General features: G+C 59.2%; 1 protein-coding gene and 1 pseudogene across 8 annotated transcripts in view; both read right to left on the minus strand.

The window, feature by feature from the left end:
* Positions 1–877: 877 nt before the first annotated feature.
* The window catches only part of EHMT1 (euchromatic histone lysine methyltransferase 1), a 111,355-nt gene continuing 93,773 nt past the window's right edge, over positions 878–18,459 (minus strand). For 6 of the 8 annotated variants that reach the window (XM_011369872.2, XM_011369869.2, XM_023536498.1 and 3 more), the window contains 9 exons: positions 13,912–14,013; positions 12,298–12,402; positions 8,778–8,932; positions 7,826–7,993; positions 7,514–7,658; positions 6,985–7,062; positions 6,067–6,182; positions 4,854–4,940; positions 878–4,581 (listed from right to left, as the gene is read on the minus strand). In XM_011369872.2, the coding sequence (XP_011368174.1) occupies positions 4,464–4,581; positions 4,854–4,940; positions 6,067–6,182; positions 6,985–7,062; positions 7,514–7,658; positions 7,826–7,993; positions 8,778–8,932; positions 12,298–12,402; positions 13,912–14,013 (1,074 nt within the window). In that variant the 3' untranslated portion in view covers positions 878–4,463. Of the gene's footprint in view, positions 4,582–4,853; positions 4,941–6,066; positions 6,183–6,984; positions 7,063–7,513; positions 7,659–7,825; positions 7,994–8,038; positions 8,625–8,777; positions 8,933–12,297; positions 12,403–13,911; positions 14,014–14,814; positions 16,062–18,459 lie in introns of those variants that run through there. The other 2 variants (XM_023536499.1, XM_023536500.1) reach the window with 2 other exon arrangements.
* On the minus strand, positions 9,274–9,392 carry LOC111745580 (annotated as a pseudogene).

The following is an 18,459-nucleotide window of genomic DNA, read 5'->3' on the forward strand; positions in this document are numbered from 1 at the left end:
CAAGGAAGCGATGCGTCCCAAGAGCAAACAAGACGCACAGGGTCCTGCTCTGAGCTGGCCGGACACTGCGCTCACACGGGGTCTCAGCTGCCATCGAGGATCCTCAGTAAAGGGACGCGGAGCGTGAAAGTCAGGGGAGAGGGAGCTCTCAGCAGAGACGCGGGAACAGCAAGAAGCCATCGGGTGGAAGCTGCGCCCAAACCCTCTGGCTCTACCAGGTTCCGGGGGGCAGCAAGTGTCCCACAAAGCACCTCGTGTGCAGAACGACATGGAGACGTGACCGCAAACAGCAGGGGCTGCAATCAGCCCGAACGGCCCGCAAGAACGGGAAAGGCGCTGCCCTGATGTGGCAGCCGAGCTGCTCTGTCCCCGCGGAGGGCGAGGGGAGGGCCACACGCGCACACCCCTCTTCTCCGGGAGGGACAGGAGGTGAGGCACTTGGAGACACCTTTTCCGGTTCTATAGTTAGTTACCTGTAAGGTGGGAGCAAGAAACCAAATACAGACAACACGACAGGGCAAAACTCTCTGAGCATCTATTTTTTAAATAATTTTTACTTTCAAAGCACGTCAATATTTTAATAATCAAAAATGAAAATGTTCGATCCCAGATACTAAAACCGAGCAGAACAAAGGCAGGTAACTGCAGAGCGAGCTGGGAGTGGAGCGGAGACGGCCCCGCGCGCCCCGCACGTTCCCCTGGGCCACGTGCTCGGCGGACGGCACGGCCACGCTGGCGGTGGCACGAGTGACGCGGTTTTGAAATCAATGTTGCTAGGAGCCGAGATTTTCGCTGTAAGAGATTTGAGTATAAAATCAAAGGAGTTAGGCAAAAACTCTGCAATGTTATCTTTCAATTAGAAACATTAACATGGATGTATTTTTAAAATCCGTTTATTCTGGAGTTACGACCTCTGAAAAATGGGTGCGGGGCTGGGGGCGCCCAAGGGTAATGAGCACCGTATCCTTTGGGTCCCGGAAGTCACCCCAGCACCAGAAACTGGGACTTCCTGAGAAAGGAAGGGCCGCCGTGCAGGGAGCTGGTCCACATGCGCAAGCACGGAGCACCAGCTAACCCCAGCCTCTCTCGTGTGACCCCGCCCCTGGATCTGAGACAGCCTGTGACGGCTTCTCACCAGCAGTGTGGCGAAGGCCATGGTGTCACTCTTGTGATCATGTCACATCGTGTGAGGCTCCAACACACAGATTCCCCTGCTGGCCATTAAGAAGTGCACTGCTGTGCTGGGGGCCATGGGCAAGGAACCGCGGTGCCCCAAGCCAGCCAGTGACAAAGCGGGACCTCAGTCCCGCAGCCAAGAATTGAGTTCTGACAACCACCGTGTAAAGCTGAGGCCCCCTGAGGTCCAAAGTCCAGAAGGACATAGTTCCACGGCGCCTGCACGACCTGAGAGACTCTGAGCAGAGGACCCGGCTGAGCTCACCGACCGAGGCCAAGGCGGGCTGTCTGAATGCACGAGGCTCGCGGCCACTCGCCCTGCAGGAGCTGCACTGACGCAGGGGCCGTTCGTGAAAACAGAGAGCTGTGCCCATCAGAGGGCGCGGCGCTGTCTGGAAGCTGCGCCTCCACCGGCCGACTTTGAAAAGATTCAAGAGCGTGCTCAGCGACGCGGAAGAGGACACTGCTCTGGGGCTCCTGTAAAACTCATGCCAGACTTCCCAGACAGGGAATGAACGCCAGCCCTGGTGACAGCGAGGCAAGGACAAGCAGCAGAGGTACACGGATAGAAAGAAAAGGTGAAGCTGTCCCTACTCACGTAACACTATTATGCATGCAGAAGACTCTAAGGCATGTTCAGAAGAGGCCCCAGTTGATAAGAGCATTTGGCGAGGTCAGCACCCAAACCCTGACTACTCCCAAGAGCCGATGGCACCGAGAAGCCACCCTGTCCACAGCAGCACCGCGGGCAGGAACCACTCGGGACAGCGGGGCCGTGCGCAGGCGCTGCGCGCCGGAAGCTGCAGGGCTCCGTGGACCCGGCTCAGGGGCCCCGAGCCCTGGACAGAGACGCCAGGACCAAGGGAAGACGTGACCCATGCAGATGCCAACACCCTGAGCCAATCAGCAGGACTGGCCCTGTCCTCATCAGACCTTAGCAGCGGCCTGGCTCTGAGCCCTTTGGCACATTGGTTCTAAACGTACGTGCAAATGCAGGCGGCACAGAAGAGTTGAGAGGGTTTAGAAAGAGCTTAGTGTGAAGACAATGCCGCGGGGCTTCAGGGTTTACCTAAACCGACGGCAATCGGGTGGATGGACGCGGGTCCGCGGGTCGGCAAACGGGAGGAGCGTGGCACTGCCAGACGCAGGCCGCCCCCGCCCCCGCCCCTGCGAGCAGAAGCTCGCTGGGCCAGCGCAAGCCGGGGCTGGAGTGAGTGTGCTCTTGCGGACACACACCCCCATCGCCTCACCCACAGGCGTGCAGGCAGGGTGGGCCGGGCTCTGAGAGAGGGAGCTTCACGGGCCCGCAGCAGCAAAGGTCCCTTCTGACACAGAGCAGCAACCAGTAAAAGCACGTCTGCTCTGCGATGGACATGCTCAGGGGGTGAGGAGGCCGCGTGCACGTCCGACCAGGAATCGGGACCAGTGCTTGTGGCTCAGTGGGGACAAGCAGCCCAACTACCTGACGGACAAGGAGTTTTTTCCTCCAGAAAAGCCTGTGAGGGCCGCTCGTGCCGGTCACGTAGTGCCACACCCTCCTTGCTGTGACGCTAATGCCAAGTGTCCATCCTTTAAATATTACATACACACGCCCCGGATGGCAGTCCTACTCCCAGAAGTGGTGCAAGAGAAATCAAGGCTCATGCCACGATGAGCAAGTCTGCGCGAGTTCCCAGCAGGTCCTTGCGTGGTCACTGGAGCTGAAAGCATGCAGGCCCCGCACATGCCGGGGCGAACCCGCACGGCCACCGGCCACAGACACTCAGCCCGCCAGGCAGATCACAGCAGACACAGAGAGGAGCACACGCCTGACTCCACCAAAGGAAACGTCAACACAGGTAAAACTCACCTGCGAGACAGAGCAGCTCTGTGGTCGACAGGGCACAGGGAGTTCAGGGTGACGGAAATGTCCCATAGCGTGCCTATGGCACTGATCACACTGCCGTGTGCATTTATCAAAACTAAGACCACGCAGTGTATAAATTAATCGTAATAGAGTTGATCCAAAAGAAAAAAAAATAGCAAGAATGTATCAAAAAAAATTTCAACAGAAGGAAATCAGAAACCATTCTTGGGGGTGACTAAAGGCTTAGGCAAGGACAGACACACCGAGCCTATGAACCAGGGGAGGAGGTGCGAGACCCCTGACCTCGCCAGGTTTGCGGGTTCCATGCCGCCCCCCGAACCCTACAGGAGTTTACAAAAGTCGTCAGGTCGACCTTAAGACTCACTTCCGGAAACTGCAAAGGACTAAGAGACACAAGGCACTCGTGACAGCCCAGGACAGACAGCACCATGGACACCGGAGCTATGGCCACAGCTGCACGGCCGAGTAGTGGGGAAAGGCACCCATGTCAACGTGGGGACGAGCAAAGCAGAAGAACGTGGCGGTGCAGTGTGGCCTCTACCAAACAGCCAGTGCGCATCTGTGACCGCAGGTTTGAGAAAGCCTCACGGAGGACGCCACAGAAACCCAGCGGATCCAAGGGAAGACTGGGACGCCGGACTACAACCAAAGTGACAACCTCTGCTGACGGAAGACGCCGCGAGAAGCAGACAAGCTGCACACGGGCAGCACGTGCACAGCCTGGGGCACAAGGATGGCGCTCGGCCGGAACACAAAGACTGCGCCCCCGCGGGAAATCGCTGGCACACGCAGCGGAGCCCGAGCAGCAGCGCACGCGCACACGGGGGCCCGGGACACCCTGGGCAAGGTCTGGCCAGCTGTCCTGCGTGGAAAGCTTGTGTCCCACACAGAGATCCCTCAGCAGGTAACAGGGGCGGGGCCGGGGGAAGGCACCGCCTGGCTTTGCCCCAGCCACAGGGTAACCACAGATAGGCAGATGGCTGCGGCTGCAGAGGAAAGCACCTCATTTCCCCACCTGCACCCCACCCTTGCTCCCACGGGCATGGATGGGCATCCCAGGAAGCTCTGAGACAGGCGTTCTGTGAACACAGGAGCAACCTTGCAAGCCAGGGTCTGGGAGCGGCGGTGTGACGGTCTGGGACACGCCCCCGGAGACCAGGGTGCTGGACTGGACAGAAGCCAGGTGCTACTCTGCACACGGCCCCCCGGACTCTGGCCCACAAGGCGCCAGAGTGACACACGTGCTGCTCCAGCTTGATGTGAGGCAAGCCACATGCTGCACAGGCCGAGGGACCTCCAGGTCAGGGTCTCATCTGAGGATGCCACAGAAGGGAGGCCAGCTCTGGCCGGGGAGACGCTACACGGACAGGCCGCTTTGCGGGCGCCGGCCCCAGCAGACGCGCCATGGGCGCGGTCACCATCAGCTCTGCACAGAAGCCCGACCCCTGGGGCACATCACCTTGTTGTCCAGGTCAAAGAGGTAGGAGTCCTCCTCCCGGACGTCAGCCTCGGAGTCGGAGATGAGTTCGCCGACATACCTGTGGGGACGAGGGGCAACTGTGTCACTCTGTGTAGCCGCAGCCCACAGAGCTCTGCCTGCGCCTGTGCTGGGGCTAATGCTGGGTCCTGGAGGACGATGACACGGAAGCCCCATCTGCCCAGGGGCCCAGCGGGGCCAGGGGCCAGCGTTTGGGAGTCTGTAGCAGGTCCGGGTGCCACACCAGCGGCACACACTCCTGGCGCCCCAGCCCGCACTGTAGCATCCTCCTGGGGACAGATGCCGCTGCCAGGGGACCGGGCGCCCACTCACTCGCAGACGAAGGTGCCCGCGGGGATGTCCTGCAGGGTCCGCACGCCCCAGCCCATGCTCTGCGTCCGGTACAGCTGCAGCCTCGCCCTGCAAGACAGCAGCACTCAGGGCCGTCGCACGCTCCACACACGACCCGAGACACAGCACGGCCCTCCCCTCCTGAGACACCTCAGAACCTCGCTCTAGGGCGGAGCTGGGAGGGGCCGAGGGGGCGCCAAGGCTCAGCTGCCTCGCCTTTACCCCTCGAGAAGCTAGGAGACCCAGAAGTCAAACTGTCAGCACATGGAATATGGCCCCCGGCCCTCGCTGGGCCTCAATTTCCCCATCTGTGACAAAGGGACAAGTCTGGACTAAGCCACTGGATTACAGTGAGGCCCAAAGGGACTGAGGCTTCTATTGACCCAGGCTGTGATACAGGTCAGCTCGGGCAGCAGGTCAGCACAGGGGCAGAGCCGGCCTCTCAGAGGCAGTGGGGGTATGTCCTGGTCCCAAGAGCCCACGTAGGTGTCTGTCCTCACCCCCTGCCCACGTAGGTGTCTGTCCTCACCCCCGAAAGGACTTTCCACCACACACGAGGGCAGAGAAGCATTAGCTGGTCACAAGTGCATTAAGATTAATAATATTGAGAAACCCCCAACACCATGAATTTTCGTGCTCGGCTCAACTCATACTGCACAGAAATTGTCCCTTGACCTCAGAAGGACCCCAGATCTTCCAACTCTCAGGCACACTCAGGAGGGCAGGTCTGTGACCAAAACCCAGGGTCTGGTTCTGGGCGGTCGGGGGCACTGGAGGAAGGGGTGTGAGCCTGGCTGGAGACCGAGGTGATGGCCAGGCCTTCCTGGACCAAGTACCCCAAGTGACTTAGGGACAAGGAGTCCATGCAGTTCTAAAGACTTTTAGGCCTGAACCCCATCACAGCATGGCCTCCGGAGAAACTCAGGGAGAACAGAGTACTCGGGAAAAGACCTCAGTGAGGGAACAGAACCGAACTGGCCCTCGGAGCTGCGTGTGTGAACGTGGCGACGGCCGTTCCTGCATCCAGCCCCCTTTCTCTGCCTTCGGCTCATCTGACCGAGACAGTCTGTCCTCCCTGGCCTCAGGTCCAAGGCTGAGCTGCAGGGAAGCGCCCCTCTCAAAAGCTCCACTGCTCAGAACTTGTAAAGCAGAGCCCAGAGGCCTCCCACGGGGTCCCGGGCACCGCGGCACCCACCGCAGGCCGTTCTGCACGACGCGGTTCCGGCAGCTCCTCCAGCAGGAGCAGGCGTGGTTGCACTCGAAGAGCAAGGGTGGCTCCGCCATGTTGAACTCGGGCAGCAGCCGGCCATCCTGGGGACAGATGGCAGTCAGGGCCGAGCACGGCTCCCCGCGACAGCCCTCACGAACGAGAAGACTGATGTGGGAGCGATGGTTCCCAAGCCTGCTTTACCCCGGGGCGACGCTGGACTTCCCCAGAAGCTCCAATGGGCTGTGCCTGTTTAGGAACCTGGACAACAGCTAAGGCCACCCTCAGCCACTTGGCTCTCAGCCCTGCTGCCCTGCAAGTCCCCAGCCACCTGCTTTCCTGTCCTACAGCCCGACGCGACGAAGACACCCGGTGACGGCCAGGGCATGTGGTCTGAGTCTGAGGCTCCGGGGGCTTCAGGGATAGCTCTGACAGTGAGAACTTTCCTCAGAACACCCAGGCTCGCCCACCTCTGAGCAGGGCCTGGCCTCCCAGAGAACACTACCAGACGCCGGCCCCGCCCTCCGAGGCCACAGAACCTGACCCCATGCCTGTGCCCCTCTCCCTCTAAAGCTGACGCCAAAAAGAAATCTGCCTGTGGCCTCTGCTCACGGCCTGTTTGCCCTGCCCCACCAGTGACCGCTGACCTCCCCCGACCAAGGACGTTTAGGGTTCTGATCCTGGACACTGGTCTCTGGAGCCCTCCTCTCCTGTTGCCTCATCTGCTAGGCTCGTCCACGGCAGCCTCTGCTGCTCTCAGGCCCGTGGGCACTCCCACCACCTCCAGGTGGCCACAAAGGACTGCTGGCTCCATCTCCACAGCCCTGCCTCTGTCCAGCCTCCCATCTCCCCCACCTGGCCTCCACGCGGGCTCAGCGGGGACGGGGCGGGCCGTGGTGTGCTCACCTGGTCGTACCAGCAGCGCAGGCTGAGCTGGCCACACATGCAGTTGCTGGAGGAGCAGTCGTCGATGCACACGCAGTACTGCGAGGGGACGGGAGTCAGACGGGCACGGCCCCGCTCCCGCCCAGCACCCTTAGGGTCCTCAGGGCGGCTCTTCTCGAGACGCCAGCTTTCTGAGAGCCACGCCTGCGCTCGAGAGGTGCGTGCACCTTCCCTGCTCAGCTCCCAAAGCCACCAAGGGGCGCGAAGGCAGAAGAGGCCACTGAGCACCCAGGATGCCGAGCGCCTGCAAGGGGCAGGGGTGGGCCCGGGCAGAAGGTGGTGCGGGAACCACCACCCAGGGACGCTCAGGGAAGGCCAGGATTCCCTCACAGGGGCGCTCGGAAATGCTCTGGGCGCCTGGGGCCCGAGGCGGGATGCGGACACGCTTCTGGAAGGATCTGTGTCTGCCCACCAGCCCTCCTGAGGGAGGGAGCTCGGAGAGCACCCGTCTCCCTGGGGAAACCACGTGCCCGTGGACAAGAGCACTGACCTGCAGGTGCGTGATGTTCCTGTCGATGGCCATGGGGGACGTCACGCAGTTCTGGGACACATACTTATAGTTGCTGGGGCTCGGCTCACTGTCCACGGCGTTGACACAGGGGATAGGGATGCGCTCGTAGCCTCGAGCGATGTCTCTGCCGTGGGATGGGGAACGTTACCTCCCTGAGACGGGTGCTGCCCCCGCCCTGCCAGGACTGGCACAGAGCCGAGGGGACTGCCGCCCGGCCTGGGGCAGTGTTTGGACTGCCCGACGCCCCTGCACCAACGACGTGCAGTCGCCTGGGCTCGGGCCACAGCTCACCTGCTCACCGTCTTCTCCGTCGGGACGGGCCTCTCTGGGGCCGAGTCGCGGAGCGCCTTGCTCATATGCAGGGCGCCCCACACCTGGGAGTGGAGGCTGGCGCACTGCAGGGGCGTCTCCCCCTCCTTGTTCTTCAAGTTCACATCTGAATCCCGAGAGAGAAAGAGGCTAAAAGGAAAACGTAAGCCAACAGAACATTCGGGTCTTAATGGAAAGACACGGAGACGGGGTTTACAAAGTGACTTCGAACAGTGAAAGTGCAGAGAACGCACGTCCGCTTGGGGGCCGCCGGGCTCGCTGAGCGGCGCATCCAGCAGGACTGGCCGTGAGGCGCCGGGACGTGCTCCCCTGCCCCCCACATCCGCACCCGCTCACTAGGGCTCACCTGGCAGCGAGCGTGTACAGCATGAGAAGCGGGTTAGAATTGTGGCTACCCACCCACGTGCGCCCTCACAAACGGCCTCAGCGCTGGCACTCAGCCCCGCCCCGTGGCCGTGGACACGGCGGCGCTCCCGTGAGCTCTCTCTGCCTGGGGCTCTCACCGCTACGACAGTTGGCTGAGCTGCTGCCGGAGCCCAAATCTGAGAGGGCGCGTGCCCCCCAACGCAGGGGCCTCATTCACGTCCAGACTCCCCAGGCCCGCAGCCCAGGAGTGAAGTGGGATGGAGCCTCAGGGTGCAGAAGGCTCTGAGCGGCCCAAAGCCACGGCTCTCACCTCCTGCCGCTCCCGCCGGCTCCCAGAGAGGCTGTCCCCTCACCTCGCATGGGCATCAGGGCGGGACCCACCTCCACGGTCAACCTGAGTGGGCATTTCTCACAGTAACCACCCCCCAACCAGAGAGGCCCATGCTGACCCCAGACGCACGACAGGTAGGTCCTGTCTGCCTACAGAACAGACCCAGCACTGGAGCCCACCCGGCAGCCTGCAGGGACACGTGGCACGGCCACTCACGCGACACAGGCGTAGCGGTCCTCACGGGCGGCGATGTGCAGGGGCGAGTCCCCGTGGACGTTCACGGCGTGCAGGTCGCACCTGGCGGCCAGCAGGATCTCGGCTATGTCCACGCAGCCCGAGAAGGCGGCCCAGTGCAGGCAAATGTTCTCCTCCTAGAGGGCGACACTGCCCGTCTGAGCATGCGCTCCCCCTCCCTTCTGCCGTCACTGCGAACGGCCCCGAGCTGGAGCGCCCCAAACACAGCACAACGCCTCGAGGAACCTCGTCTGTGTTTAGATTGTGCTCACTCTGGGACAGAGCTGATATTTGCAGGACAGGGTGACACTCGTGTGGATTTGAAAAAGAGGCACATTTGATTAAAGTTTGACTTCGTATGAGCCTCTAAGACAAAAATTCTATTTTTAGTTTTTTCATAGGCGAGGCAACCCTTGGTTGACCTCTCAGATTGCAAAGACCTTGTCTGCTTACAATCCCTTATTTTTTTTATGAGTTACACCTACAGTGCCTGGTCTTCCTCGGTGGCCTCCCACCCAAGTACTAACCAGGCCCGACCCTGCTTAGCTTCCGAGATCAGACGGGATCAGGCTTGTTCAGGGTAGCATGGCCATACGCGACAAAAATTTTAAATAAAAGGAGACTCGGAAAAATACCTGTGTTATAAATAAAATACACGTGATTTACAATCAGCAAAATAAGTTTACTAGGACGCTATAATTCTGCAAAAATAAACGTGCTAAGGATAGAAAAATCAAAAACTAAAGTGAGACTAAAGGCGAAGAACACACAAGAGACCAGCACTTCTCGTGCTACCATGACGTGGCAGCACGGGCCGCCCTGGCACTGCCCCCCGCCCCACCCCGACGTGGGCTGAGCGCTGGGGGCACTCAGCCCCGTGGGTAAGCGAGGCGGCCAGCCCGCAGCGAGCTGGCCGCAGCGAGCTCACGACTGTCGGCGTCCCTTCCCTGGAACAGGGTGCTGGCTTAGCACTGTCCTTTCTCTGAAAAATCTCCAGGCTTAGCCCTCGGGGAAGGGCGCCCGGTCAGAGGTACAAACATTTCACTGCCCAGAAGTACTTTCTGCTCCACTGGCCAACTGTGTGGACCCTCGGGGGCACCAGCATGTTCGGAGGCGCCATGACACAAGTCCACCTGACCATCCCCGAGATCGCTGGCCCTGGCCCTCTCCCACAGGGCCCCTCTGCAACAATCCGACTCAGACACCTGCCCCCAATCTCCACCCACGCAGCACCCCCAGCTCGGTGAGCGCAGAGAAAGGCAAAGCAGACGTGGGTGCCTGGCTCTGTGTCCCATCGTCCCCGCATGGGTCCCCATTCACACAGCACAGAGCTTCTGGAAGCCCGGACTCGTGGACTCCCTCTCCCGGACAGACATCACTTAGAAGCCTGCCTGCCCTTCCTTCTGGCCTCCCCCTTGCCCTTGTGCGTGAGCTCCTGAGCAAAAGGCCCGCCCCCCTGGCCAGCAGAATGGCGTGTTCTTCTACAACCAGGGTGACAGCGCCGGGACCCCACCCCTGGGCTCATCCCAGCATGGGGTAGGCAGCCCCCCACCCTTCTCAGGCCCACCTGCCCCCTGACGACAAGACAGGCTTGGCCTACAGGCCAGCGAGGGTGGGGTGAGACGGACCTGACGGGTACACCCCATCCAACAGACCAGCGAGCACGACGAAGAGCCTGCGTGTGTGAAGTGGCAGCCTTCATTCACGACGCTAGGTGCGGGGCACTGGAAGGCTGCACCCCTGAGGGAGGAAGAAGGCGGCCTGCGCCCACCGCTCGCTGCCCCTGGAGCACCACGCCTTGGCAGGGAAGGGGCCAGGAGCCGCCGAGACTGGGAGCCGAGGGCTGCGGCCAAGGAACCTGGGGGTGGGGCTGGGAACGCAGCCTAGACACGTCTGCGCAGTCCCCCTGTATGTCCGGGGACACACAGAAGGGATGACCAGGCCCAGGCCGAGACCTGCGTGGACTGACTGAACAGATCTGGAAAGAAAACACGAAGTGACCGGACCGACTCCAAGTATCTGTGCTGCGCCCAGGACAAGGCCCAAGACCGCTCCACAAATGCAGGGATCCCCACGAAGTCAAACCCCCCGCACCCAGAGTCCACCTCGGGACCTGGCACGCCGAGGAGCAGGACGCATGGCACATGAGGTTTTGAGCAATCAAAACCCAGAATGACACAGGTCTCAGATCAGCAAACAAGGTCATCAAGGCAGCTGGTACAGCTGCGTTCCACACGCTCGACTCAGAGAACGTTTCTGAAAATACTAGGAAGACCCGAACAGAACCCTTAGATCTAAAAACTACAACGTCCGGAATTAAGTGTAACAGACGTTGGAAAAAAAAAAAAAAACTAGCGAGCTTGAAGACACAGCAACAAAAGCAGCCGAACTGAAGTCCAGTGAGAAAATCGTTCCACAAAAACAAGGCGCTGTGCTGAGCTGAGCAACAGCCTCAAGCCTCCTGACAGACGTGGCGCTGGGGCCTTGCGAAGCGGGTTGGGCAGAAGGCGGGCCAGAGGACGAGATGACCAAGAGTTTTCAAATCTGACAAAACCCTCAAAGCCACAGATCCAAGAGGCTCCATGAACCCTCGGTGCACTTGCAGGTGTGCACACACACCACCAGGCACGTCCAAACCAAACCAGTGACATCTAGTGACACAGAGGCAAACCTAAGGGCAGCTGAAAGGGAAAAGCTACGTCATACACAGACACAGGACGAGGGTGCCGCCAGATGTTCTCGGTGGAAACCTTTCACACGAGGACTTGAGGAGCAGGCTGTTTGTAGTATTGAAAAAAAAACTGTCAATCTAGAATTCTACAGCCAGCAAAACACCTTTTGTAGAAAGGGCTTTGCAGGCATCGAGAAGCTGCAAGAATTCACCGCGGGCAAACCAACGCTGCAGGAGATGCTAGGGCGTCAGGCAGAAGCAGCAAGCCCGTGCCATTTGCTACTACGACCTTCGCAAAACACCACTGTTTAAAGCGAAAATCAATGCGCTGTGGCGTGTAGAACACACGTGTGAGCAAATGTCTGAGCACGCCAGCACACACTTCGGAGGGGAGGATGGAGGCCGAGTGCCGTAAGGTTCTTCCGCCGTACGCAATTTCGAGACCTGGCACAACGCTGCCCTGAGCAGGGCGGCAGGGTGCTGGCACACAGACAGACACACGGCACCCATGACACAGGAGGCAGAGCCTCGGACCGGCCCCCACACAGGGACGGCTGACTGCCCCCACGGCACAAGGCCAGTTCTATGGCCGAAGGTGGCTTTCCAAACAAATGGTGCTGTAACAGCTGGACAGCCACAGGAGAGAAAGGACCAGAACACATGCAGAGCTGCGACCCACACCTCGTGGCCCGTGCCAGTGTTGACGCCTAAGCTGCACAGAACGCGGGAGAAAGACTTCAGGGCCTTGGGGACCCTTCAGCTCTCAGCCCCTCAGCCCTGGCCCTGCGTCCCGCCCTGGTGCTGGTGACCCACGGTGGCAGGGACACTCACGTTGTCTCGGATGTTGATGTCTGACCCCTTGGATAGCAGCAGCTTCACCAGGTCCACGTGCTTGTACTCAGTAGCCCAAATCATGGGTGTCCAACCGCCGTCATCCTAATTTTAAAAGAAGCAAAACTCCATCGCAACTCCCACAGGCCAGTGGCGTGAAGCACAAGCTCCCTCGGGCCCGCGGGGCGGCAGGCGGTGGGGGCCAGGCCCAGTCTCCGTGCGCCAATGAGGAGACGGAGGCTCAGAGCACTGCCCCAGGTACCTCGGCGAGGGCAGGGCGGAGCCAGGACTGGCCCACACGGACCCACGAACCTCTGAGCTACGGGAGACGACAGGCCGCAGGCCGACCTAGGCTCTCTCCACCCTGCCGGGCAGGCACCACCGACACATGTGCTATACACGTGTGAGTCTGCCTGACGGCATCAGGTGAGAAAAGGACCCGAACCAGGCCCGCCCCTCGGAGACCCGCAGTCTGGCTGGTGCGAGCACCAGCAGGGACGGTGTCCACTGACTCTTCTGGCCCCAGTGACACGGACTCCAAGCACGAAGCAAAAGCATGAGACAGAAACTGCAGGAAAACGGACAGACATCCAGCCAGCAGTTAACGGAGGCCGTGCAAAGCTCAGGTCTTCTGGAAGGCAGGGAGCAGAGGCCGCCCGGGCTGACTCGCTTTGTGGGCCGATAGTGGCGCTGTTCGGCCGGTGTCCTAACTCCACAGCCAGGCCCCCGCCCTTCCTCCGGGGCCCTCACGGGAGGTTTGTGTAAACCAGAAAGAAATAGCCCCTGGGGCACGAGGATCGCTGGCAGTTCTCAGTCTACAAGCAGAGGCTCACTACCCCCAAAACCTCGAACGCAGCTTCCTGGTGGACACAGCCTCCACCACAAAGCGAGACTGTCCCCGTAGGCTGACTGGGGGCACAGCCCAGGCACTGAAGACACAGCAGGGACGACACGAGCCGGCCTCGTGGAGCCAGCCCAGCCCAACCCAGCCCAGCCCAGGGGGAGCAGCTCACAAAACCCAAACAAACGAGAAATGAAAGCGGAAAGAAGGAGGGGTCGAGCCTGGGGGGGTCGAGCCTGGGGCTCCGTACGAGCAGAGGCGACAGGAGCCACGCCACATGCGCCCGAATGCTGCGCCGCACGGGAGCTGGCGTGGTGGCCACGAGCGCGAGAAAGGGTCGGGCAAAACAGTGACAAAGCCGGTCGGGGGGACTGGGAAGGAGGCGTCCTCGTTTGCTCTCCCCAGCCGCTCACTCGCTCAGCAGACGCACACGGCCCTCCTCGCCACCAAGTGCCACACAAAGGGGCCCTGGCAGCGGATTAGACAGGTGGACCACAAGCAAACACACAGGGAAAGAGGTGGAATAATGGCCAGTGCTAGGAGGGAAGAAGGGCTGCCACGGGGAAGTGGGGGACCCCACTCGGGTGGTGACATCTAAACGCAGGCCGACCCCACAGAAGCCGCCGCGGGCATGAGTTGGCGGAGCAGCCGAGGGCGGGCTGGGCGGGGGGGACCGGAAGGGCGAGGCCAGGACGGCTACAACCGAGACCATCTCCGGTCAGCCCGCCGGGCAGTCCGTCAGGGGACTGTCACTCGGTGGAGGGTGGCTTTACCTGACAGTTGACGTCCATCTGCCCATTTGAAAGCAGGTACTGAACCACATCGTAGTGGCCTTTCTTCGCAGCCAGGTGCAAACAGGTGGAGCCCTCTGCGTCCTGCAACACAAATGCCATTCAGGTCTGGAGAGACGCATCGTGACGTGCGGCGTGCCAGGCTGAGCGCCTGCCCACGAGGGAGGTGCTAAACGAACAAGGGCCCGGGCAGGAAGGTCAGCAGGCCGGAGCCTGAGCTGTGCCCACCAGGGCTGGGAGCCCGGCCTCGGACAGCCAGGGTCCTCCGCGTCCAAGAAACGCCTGCAGGTGCATTGTGACGATCACTCGTCCCCTCTTCACTCCCTCGGTGCAAGCGGGCTGAGGGACGTGGCCAGTGTGCAGTGGCCTGTCCTTCCACGAGCTGTTCTGACATGAGCGGGGGCCATTCCAAGCCCTCCACACTCCTCATACCGTGAGAGGCCACGGCCACGGGGGCTCTGGTCGCCATAGCACATCTAACACGGTGCTAACGACACGGTAATTGTCCACGTGCCACAGAAACTGAAAATAAAGGGCAGAAAAGACCAGGGACCCAGAAAGGGGGCAAGCTGGCCCCGTGGCTCGCGTGTCGGCTGCGGGCACCTGCTCAGCTCTCAGCTCTACTTCCTCGAGAACGCTGAATGCCTCACTAACTGAACCGCCTCAGAGCAAAACAAAAGCCACCCACCCAGTGTGGCAGTCAGACCAGGAAGCTCGGGACACCGGGCCGCGGGCTGGCCAGGCAGGGTGCAACAGAGAGCATCTGCCTTCGTGGGGGGCTCGTCCCACGCCCAGTGCAGGTGCCTCGCGGACGCCGGACCCCTTTCTCCCACAGGCGCTTTCCCCCCTCCCATCTCTGTGCGGACCGCCGCCCTCTCGCCCTCTCGCCCTCTCCCCCGGCCCCCGTTCTCAGGGCAGTGGCCCTAGATGCTCCACACGTCATCACACGCATTTCTAATCCAGCCTGACGCTCGTCAGTAAACCCACTTTTCTCAAGAAAACCCCAATAACCCACGTTTCTGGTGTTTAACATTTCAGTTTTGTTACGAACACGAAACGCAAGGCTGCTGGTCGAAAGTCTGGCTGTATTTTCGAGTGTCTCACTCATTAGAACAGGTACAGTCTGGCAGTCCCCTCAATACCAGAGGGTGGCCACAGCCCCAGGGACAGGGAGCGCAGACAGATACACTGAGGGGCTTTGGCCTCTGGGGTCTCCCCTGCTAGCAGCGTGTGCCTCAGTGGGGTCGCCATGAGGCAGCGCAGGGAGAGGCCGAGGTCAACCCAGGGGGCAGCGCCTGGCCCGCACAGTGGGAGGTCTGCTGGGGAGCCAGCAGGAGTGCAGGGCTGAGGGGACTTCAGCCAAGAGGCCACCACAGAAGAGGACGTGCAGACAGGGGCAGCAGGCAGGGACAGGTGCATCAGCCTTGACCCCAGGGGCGAACTCCAGGATCTCCAGGACTCCACAACCCCCAACTCGGGACTCCCCCAGCGCCCGTTCCGTGGTGTGCCCTTCCTCCTGAGTGAGCGTGAGTGACAACTGTGACGCACCTGGACACTTCTGATCAGCAGCACCCACCCTTAAGTGATGGTTTTATGTGCCCAGGCTGCCCGCAAGGATCACACTGGGCGTCCTGCAACGCCTGCCCGGCTCAGCACGTGTCTGAGGTCACTCCCTCCTGCGACACAGCGCTGGCTCCGACCTGCGCGTTCTGGGTTGGGGACTCCATGACAAGGACACACCAACACTGCACAGCGTCCGCCGGGGCATGTGCTGCACGGGACCGCTGGCTCCAGGCGGGGTGAGCTGCTCAGCCCGGCGGCTGCTCCGTCCTTCCCACCTCTCAGGGCGTTTCAAAGGCCGAGCGTCGTTCCGAGTCTGCTGGCGGCTCATTGTCCCTCCGCGGGCCCACGCGTGCTCAGACTCTGCCCTCTGTCTCGGGGCTCCTTGGGCTCCTTCACCCAGGAGCCCTTCTGCTGCATGGGTGTGGCCTCTCCCAGGCGCTGCAAGCTCCTGGTGGCGGCGGTGGCCTTTCGCGTGCGCTGTGCTGCCTTTGTTAAGCGGAAGCTCTTCATGACGATGCACTCGATCCGTCGCTTTTGTGCTTTTTTTGCGTCTTGAAGAAATCTCTGTGCTGGAATCACAAGGATAAGAGTCCCTCTTATAAAAGTTTGGCGATTGCTCCTTTTGCGTTTAATCCTCGTGTCTGCTCTGTCACGTGCGTGTTTGGTCTCCATCCTTTTCTCTTCCATCTGTGCTTTACATGCAACACGAGTTTAACTAAGTTACCACGCAGCTGGCTCCTGCTTTTTTATCAACTCAACGTTCTGTCTCTTTCCACTGAAAGTGATTGCCGACGTGGCCGGGCTGGAGCGTGCGGCCTTCCTATCTGCCCCATGTGCTTTTACTCACCTTGCCCTGCCTTTCCGTTGCACAGGTACTTTTTGTGTGGTTACTTGTACTGGTTTTTTAAAGGGCTTCCTTAAAACTTTCTTTCTTTTGAATGACTTTCTTAACACTCCCTAGGGACCAGAACACCCGTCTCTAACAGTCTACTTAGGTTCGCAGCTGTCCCCTCCCACGACAGAGACAAAAGTCCCTGACAACAGTCTAACGCCCGCCACTGCCGCCCTCCAGCGCTCGCACGCAGCCAGCCGGAAGCAGCCGGGTCTGAACTGCACGAGTGGGCTCACAGACGGACAGTTGGCCATCGTGTCTCTGGGTTTCGCGTCTGCGGACTCAACCAACCCCAGTCGGAACAGGATTCTGGGCTGCAGAGGGCCGGCTGTGCGCCCTGTCCCACCATTTCACATGAGAGGTCTGAGCGCCTGCGATTCTGTGTCCGCAGGGGGTCCTGGAGTAACCCCCACGGACACTGAGGGCTGTGGTGAAATTCTCGGGGAGTTGGAAGTCATATGTGGACTTCTGCTGTGAGGACCCGGCGCCCTAGTCCCTCACTGTTCAAGAGCAGCCGTCCTTCGCTTCTAAAGCCACATACGTGCCACCTCGCGGTGGCGGCGCGCTCACCGTAAGCAGGCTTCTCCTAAGAAGTTTAAAGGAACAACAGCCTTCCTCATTTACCATCCTGGGGCTTCTCAGGGGGTTCCGAGCTTTCCTCCTACGGTGTCAGCGTTCTTAGCGCAAATCTGATGAATCCGATTGCTTCTGTTTACATGAAAATGTCTTATTTCGCAATTATTTTTTGAAGGCTACTTTGAATGGGTGTAGCATCCTGGGATGACTACAAAATATCACTCCATTCTCTCCTGGCTTCCACTGCTTCAGATGAGAAGTTGGCAGTTTTTCATAATGCTCTTTGCCTGTACGTAGTATGATTTTCTCTGGCTTCTTTTAAGTTTTTCTCTTTATTTTTGGTTTTCAGCAGTTTATCCATGATGTATTTAGTTGTGCGTTCTTTGTATTTATCCAGCGTGTGCTTTACTGTTACCTAGTTTGGCAGGTTTCCAGCAAATTCGGTACATTCACGGCCATGTTTTGCCCAATATATTTTTTCCTACCGGTTTTCTCTCTCCTCTTTCTGGGACTCCAAATACACACATCGGGACAGTCTGATTCTGTCCTACAATCCGCTTTCAGACTGGGCAGTTCCTATGACCAGTCTACAAGTTCTGCTACACCTAATCTGCTGACTGGCTCACCACGACCTGTCTACTTCAGACGGCTGCTGCCCCCAGCGCCACCACGTCCTCTCCACCCATGGCCTGCCGGTTCCAACCACTGCTCCCAAGTCCTGAGCTGACCTCTTGGCTCCTCGGTGGCACTGGGCTTGGGTGCTGGCTTCTGTCATGAGGCTGGGAGATCCTCCCTGGGCAGAGAACCAAGTAAATGCAGACTCACCCGCCCCACTGCCACGGAGAGGGTTAGTAAGAGTCATCTGACAGTTCTAACAAATATTTATAGGAAAAGTGAAGGTTTCCGGAACTCAAACATCACCAAAAACAAACCAAAGGACTAAATACAAGCTTGAAAAATATCCATAACGTAAAGTGGATACCTACGAAAAAAAGTTCAGTTTAAGAGAAGCAAATTAAAATAGTAAAAAATAAATGAATAAATTAAACAACCATTTTGCATATCAAATTATTAACGTTTTTAAAAATATGTAATATTTGGCACTGGTTACAGTGTAAGGAAAAGAGTGTGTAGATATTCCTGGGTGCAACTCAGAAAGAGGTACCAGAGACCTTAAAACTGATTCTGTATTTTTATCTAGAAATTCCACGCCCAGAAATGTGTCATAAGAAGTCATGCTTGTGCAAAGACTTAGCTACGAAAATCTCCGGAAGCCCTGCGCTGAAGAAAAACTGAAAACGCCAAATATCGGACGATGAGAAAATCTGATTAAAAAATGATATCATTATAGCTTGAAATGATGCAGCCACTTAAAATGACATCATGGAATAACAGGATATTTAGTGACATAGAAAAAGAATTTAACGTGACAGGAAAGAGCGACCGATGAACGAGTGTGAGCAGTGTGATCACGTCTCACTGGGAAGAACGTGTATTAA

Source organism: Pteropus vampyrus, unplaced genomic scaffold (genome assembly GCF_000151845.1).
Source record: "Pteropus vampyrus isolate Shadow unplaced genomic scaffold, Pvam_2.0 Scaffold157, whole genome shotgun sequence".
Taxonomy (NCBI): domain Eukaryota; kingdom Metazoa; phylum Chordata; class Mammalia; order Chiroptera; family Pteropodidae; genus Pteropus; species Pteropus vampyrus.